Consider the following 6,000-nt stretch of genomic DNA (forward strand, 5'->3'; position numbering starts at 1 on the left):
AACCCAAGTATTCTGGCCCCAAAACTAATAGTCTTCCCAGTACATTATGCACCACCCATAGCCTATGGTTCTCAACCAGATTTGTGACATTTTAATGAGCTTGTAGTAAAACCAAACAGCACTGAATTCAGGTTGCATCCTCCCCCAAAACAGCAACAAGAAACCATTTCTTATGGAGGAAAAAATTATAACCTTGAATTATCTTTTAAATTCTTAAGTTCCAATCTTTGATCTTGGACTTTGGTCTTCAAGATCTGGGCTGGGGAGAGCACGCAGAGAGGCACTTAAGGGCCTAATGAAAGAACTGTTGGATTGATCCTGCCAACCCCCAGCTAAAGCACCTTCCTCCACAGAAAAGGCCAGAATTAGGTGCAAACTTCTAACACTTCCCCATTCTGATTAGAATGGTCTCCCTGCTTTAGTGGTACAGGGATCAGCATCTCTCAAAGATCGTTTCAGTACTAAACATGCCTGTGTCTTCCTTGCTCTCCTATATGTCTAAATAGATTATAGAAAAGAGGAAATCAACTATACTTCACTTTGGTGTTGGGTCTACCCAGACCATATCTGGTGACTTTAATTTGGTCAACCAGATAATCCTATAGGCCATAGGTTACTCCAGATGTGGATTACATTGTTTGTTTGTTTGTTTTGTGTTGCACTCAGCGATGGGCTTAGCAAGGAATCCAGGCTCCATAGGGTTCCTCCGCAGGCCAGAGGCCAGTGGAGTTTCTTTTAAGGAGGAAGAGACTTGGGAACCTAAGGACCCATGTTGCTTTTTCTCCCAGTCCTTTCTGCTGGGGCTGGGAGAGCCACCAGGAAATCTGAAAAGTTTTCATCTTTCTGATACACAAGAGAAGGTAGCAAGGCTCAGGGATGAATTGGAAAGCAGAGTGAATTGGGAGAGCCGAGACCAAAGCAACCACTGCACTTGACAATATAACTTGAGGCACATTTTCTCCACCCCCTTCCTTCTAGTCTTTATAATAGACTATTGGTGACTTCTGCTGTTACTAGGGAGACTGCATTTCCCCAACTCCCAGAATGATTTCTACTCTTTGATTAAACTGATTTGGAGTTTACTTCCCCCTTTAGACCTCAAATTGTTCCCTTAATTAGGAGGGCGAGGGATGAGGGGAGGAGCTTCTCCCTGGGTTGAGGGAAAGGTGGAAAGTGGAGTCTCAAGTCTCCCAGAAGCAGGACAGCCAGGTCAGATACAGACCCAGCTCAGATGTGGGGTCTGAAGAGAAACCCTCTTCCCTACTTCCCTCTTCTCCAAATGCCTCTGTGGAGAACACCTTAAAGTGAGAGGAAACTGTTGGGAGCATCTACGAACCCAAAAGGGGAAATAGAAAGAAATCTTGTTCTCACCTCAACACTCCTTTTCTCGTCAATCCCTCTGCAGGCCGCCCCCACCCCCCACCTCAATTCTCCTTTCCTTTGTCCGCCCTCATCCCTTTGCACGGAACATGCTCTCACCCTCCCCCATTGCATCTCTCTTAAAGGAGTTGCCAGCTGGTCCCCTCCCCCCAACTTGTCCTGCTCTGAGGCAGGGTGTGAAGCAGAGTACATGTGAGGAGGGAGGGGGCAGGGGTCCTGTGAAATGCTCTAAGCTCTTTCATAGCTGAGGGCTAAGCAACGCTCACAGTTATTAAGGAAAGAGAAAGGCACTGTGATTCTGGTGATAGAGACAGAAAGCAGGAGAGGGCAGGCAAAATGAGGGGACTGGGAAACAGAAAGAGGGAGCGGCATGGTGACTGGGAGAGACAACTTTGGGGACTCACCTGCCCTTTTTGGGGTAGGGAAACCTGAGAAGTTTTGAGGGTCCTCTCTGGACCTGTCCCACCTGCTTCCCCTTCCTCTCCTGAGCTCAGTTGTTTACAGAGACCCTCCCCTGAACTCTTGCCCTCCTGGACTTGCCCTAGCCCCGGCCCCAGGCCTCCGGCCAGGCAGACACCCTGACAGGTTACAAATGAGCGTGGGTGTTAGATTGCGCCAAGCTCTTGTCCTCGGAGTCCGGAGGAGGAGAATCAATGGGCTCTACCTAAGAGCTTCCCTTCCAGTTCCATCCCCGTCTGAATAGAGCGAAGGAGCCACTTCCTGTTCTCCTCCCCTCCCCCAGCCCGAACCCAACAGACACACGGAGCAGAAAGGCGTGAGACTTCGCTCCTGAGCCTGAAGCTCCCATTCTCTAAGCAAACTCCTTTGACCTATTCTAGAAAGTCATCAGAAATTTGAGTCATCTTTAAGATGTAATTGGTATTGAATTTATGGATTGGAGGCTTGGGATTTGGTGGTGGTGGGGTGCTGTGGGGTAGGAAGGAACCAGAAGAATGCACTACACTAGTTTTAAACACTTCAGAAAGAGAATAAAAATGCCCTCCTCTTCACCTGTAAATAAACATCACCTAGCTCTGTGCTCACTGTGGCTCTCTGGAGAGATACAGGGAGTTACGTGAGTCTGAGTGAGTGAGCCAGCTACAGCTATGGATGGCTAGAGAGAGGATAAATACATCCAGAGAAATGAGGTGATGGATGGGTAGGGAACGAATATAAATATGGAGAGAGATGGACGAACAGAGAGATGGATTGAGACAGAGGGAATATAAAAAGAAGCCGAGGGAGAGAAATGCACGTGTGAATGAGGAGAGAGTGGTGATGTGGAGAGATGCAGAGAGGAATGCATTTCTCATCCTCCTCCCCACATTTCTGTCATCTTGTCTTGCTCCTTGGTATGCCAGCTTCCCACCCCTCACTTAATCTTCTTCTAGATTCGGGGCCCGCCTCACACCCTTAGGTGTTTTTGCATCCTCTTCCTTCACAGTCATCCATTTGGCCCAAAACAACACACCTCACACGGCTGTCCCAGCCCGTCACCCCAAACCGGGAGAAAGAAACTCAGAGTGGGAGTTCTGGGCAAAGGAGGCTGGACTCCCCATCTCCTGGTCTACAGACTTGGTGAGGGGGGGAGGCTCCTTTGGGTGGGGGGTGGGAAGACTGACGGGCAGCTGGGTTGAATTTGTCCAAATCTAATAACCTGGGAGCCTATTGAAGGTCTTGGGGGTTGGGAGGGGAGGAAAGGCCTGACTATTCCTCTAACTTTTGCCCCCTCTCCCTCTGGTCCCTTCTTTCCCAAAGTCTTTGAAGAAAGATGTTTTTGACGCTTCCACGTCACCCTCAGATGGATGGGCTGCGGGTGATTGAAGTGTCTTTGTCATGCTAATGCTCGGGGGGTGATGGATGGGCGCTGGGGCTGCCAAACTCTGGCCCGCTGCGCCCATTGGTCTGGGAGAGATCACATGCGCCCCTCCACCCCCACTCCCTACCCCCTTCCTGGGGGAGCCCTGGCCCAGGCGAGCTGGGTTAGGCCATGGATGCAAGCTTCGGCGCTGTGACATACTGCGGAAAGGTTGTAGGGCAAGAGGGTGTCTCCCCCAAACGGGCCGACCCTCCTGCGGCCTCGACGCATGGACTATAATAGGATGAACTCCTTCTTAGAGTACCCACTCTGTAACCGGGCACCCAGCGCCTACAGCGCCCCAACCTCTTTCCCCCCCAGCTCGGCTCCCTCTGTTGACAGCTATGCAGGCGAGACCCGCTATGGTGGGGGGCTGCCCAGCCCCGCGCTCCAGCAGAACTCAGGCTATCCGGCCCAGCACCCGCCCTCGGCGTTAGGGGTGCCCTTCCCCAGCTCCGCGACCTCGGGGTACGCCCCGGCTGCCTGCAGCCCCAGCTACGGGCCTTCTCAGTACTACCCTCTGGGCCAGCCGGAAGGAGATGGAGGCTATTTTCATCCTTCAAGCTATGGGGCCCAGCTAGGGGCCTTGTCCGACGGCTATGGAACCGCTGGGACGGGCCCGGGGCCGTACCCTCCGCCGCAGCCCCCTTACGGGAACGAGCAGACAGGGAACTTTGCACCGACCTATGCTGAGCTCCTCTCCGAGGACAAGGAGTCGCCCTGCCCGTCAGAAACCAGCCTCCCCCCAGCCCGGACCTTCGACTGGATGAAGGTGAAGAGGAACCCACCCAAGACAGGTAGGGCTCCGAGGCGGCCGCCCCCCCCCCGGGGGGGCTCAGAGCGGCTCCGCAGCGTCTGCACTGAGGTGTCCTGGGCTGGGTTCCCGTCTCTGCGCCGCCGGGTAGAGGCAGGTAAGAGCACTCTGCCCGGTCTCAGGTCAGGTGGCGTCTCCCCACCCAGTGAGTGCCCGGTTCCCCTTAAGAGTAAGTCTGCACACATACCCGCACTTCCGGATGTGTGTGCCCAGCTCAGGCCCAGGACCCGCTGTCCTGCGGAGGGATGGGGGATGGGAGCGTGGGGAGGCTGATCCAGATCACCTGGAGGGGTGCTTGGTGCTTCGAGAGCTGAAGCGGGACAGCAGGGTGAATGGGGGTGCAGAGCTGGCCGGGGGGAGGGGAGGGGAAGGAGAAAGAGGTGAGAGAACTGACGTGGCCTTTCTCTCGCCCCGCCCCTAGCCAAGGTGTCCGAGCTGGGCCTGGGCGCGCCCGGTGGCCTCCGCACCAACTTCACCACGAGGCAGCTGACCGAGCTGGAGAAGGAGTTCCATTTCAACAAGTACCTGAGCCGGGCCCGGAGGGTGGAGATCGCCGCCACCCTGGAGCTCAACGAGACGCAGGTCAAGATTTGGTTCCAGAACCGGCGCATGAAGCAGAAGAAGCGCGAGCGGGAGGGAGGCCGGGTGCCCCCAGCCCCTTCAGGCTGTCCCAAGGAGGCGGCTGGAGACGCCTCCGACCAGTCCACGTGCACCTCCCCGGAAGCTTCGCCCAGCTCCGTCACCTCCTGAACTAAACCTCCCAACCGACGGGGCTCCCAGCGCCCGAGCGCCACCGTCCAGCCCTCTCCTCTGCTCTCCCTAACCCTGGGCCTCGGCTTTACTCCTCAGGCGATCCTCACCAAGGCTGGGGCGCCAGTTTACAGCTGCTTTGGGGAGGAACGGGGAACCCCTTTTCTCCCGTCTGGGCAAGGTGCTGATGGCTGGGGACCCTACAGGAGGACCAGAGGCATGGGAGACACCCAACCTGTCAAGAGGGAAGGGAAGGGCTTCCCTCTGCCTTTAATCTGGGGATCGGCACGTGGGCGGCGTGGAAGCAAGTCCCAACCTCCTGGATTCTCCTTTCCCTTCCAACTTCGATTCGTTCAGTCCAGTGCCTTTGAGCTTCGAGGACTCTCCTCATGCACTCTTATCCTAACTCCCCCTTCTAGGCCCAGGACAGAGAGAAAGCCTTGAGGTTTCTCGTGTGGGAGGTGTTTGGGTGCAGGCATATTACCAATGCTTACTCTTTCTAGTCGCCACAGACCTTACAATAGCACCAGCTGCCTTGGGACAGACCAAAAAGCACCCCCGCCCCCGCCAACCTAAGCCTATTAACCCCCACCTGGCACATTTGTATTGCACTAGCAGCCTCCAGAGGTTGTTTTCTGAGACCTCCCTCCCCTCCCACCAGCGACCTCATCTCTAAGCTACCAAAGTGTTTTGGAACTTGGTACTTCGGAGACTTCTGGAATTTTGTTTGAGGCTGGACCCCAGCAAGCCTCTACCAGGAAGGCGCAGGCACGCCCCCACTAGTTCCTCCCCTATTTATTGCCTCCTGGAAAAGCCAGGACCCTCCTCCTCATCTCCACCCCGACCCCTGGCGCAGCCCAGGGAGGCCCAGGTGCAGGGAGAGCTCCTACCAGCAGGAAGCATTGCTCTGAACCTTGGAGATAGTGGAGGCACCACTCTTTCTGGAAACCTGAGCCCCAAGCAATCGGGTTCTCTCTGTACTTCCAACTACCTCATTTCAATAAAGCGTGTTTTCCCCTCTTCCCGCCTCTCCTGCTCCTCCACCTAGGGGTAAAGGCGGCTCTCTCCAAGAGCCCTGGGAGTGGGTGCAGGCTGGGTGGGCTGGAAGGAGCTGAGCTTTAAGAGCTCAGCTGGATGAAGAGAAGGACTTACTGGGTGGGGCCTAAGCAGAACAGGGCCCTAGGCTTCCATATCTGAC

At 55.1% G+C, this 6,000-nt stretch overlaps 1 protein-coding gene across 1 annotated transcript; it reads left to right on the forward strand.

Moving 5' to 3' along the window:
• Positions 1 to 3,467: 3,467 nt before the first annotated feature.
• On the forward strand, positions 3,468 to 4,802 carry HOXB1 (homeobox B1). The gene is made up of 2 exons (XM_060081707.1): positions 3,468 to 4,035; positions 4,474 to 4,802. The coding sequence occupies exons 1-2, from the start codon at positions 3,468 to 3,470 to the stop codon at positions 4,800 to 4,802; spliced, it is 897 nt and encodes a 298-aa protein (XP_059937690.1).
• Positions 4,803 to 6,000: the final 1,198 nt, after the last annotated feature.

Source organism: Mesoplodon densirostris, chromosome 18 (assembly GCF_025265405.1).
Source record: "Mesoplodon densirostris isolate mMesDen1 chromosome 18, mMesDen1 primary haplotype, whole genome shotgun sequence".
NCBI lineage: Eukaryota > Metazoa > Chordata > Mammalia > Artiodactyla > Ziphiidae > Mesoplodon > Mesoplodon densirostris.

Excerpts from the sequence above, each read along its gene's own strand:
- HOXB1 (XM_060081707.1), top strand. The coding sequence starts at position 3,468 with ATGGACTATAATAGGATGAACTCCTTCTTAGAGTACCCACTCTGTAAC. Across the intron at positions 4,036-4,473 it reads GAGGAACCCACCCAAGACAG|CCAAGGTGTCCGAGCTGGGC; the intron begins GTAGGGCTCCGA and ends CCCCGCCCCTAG.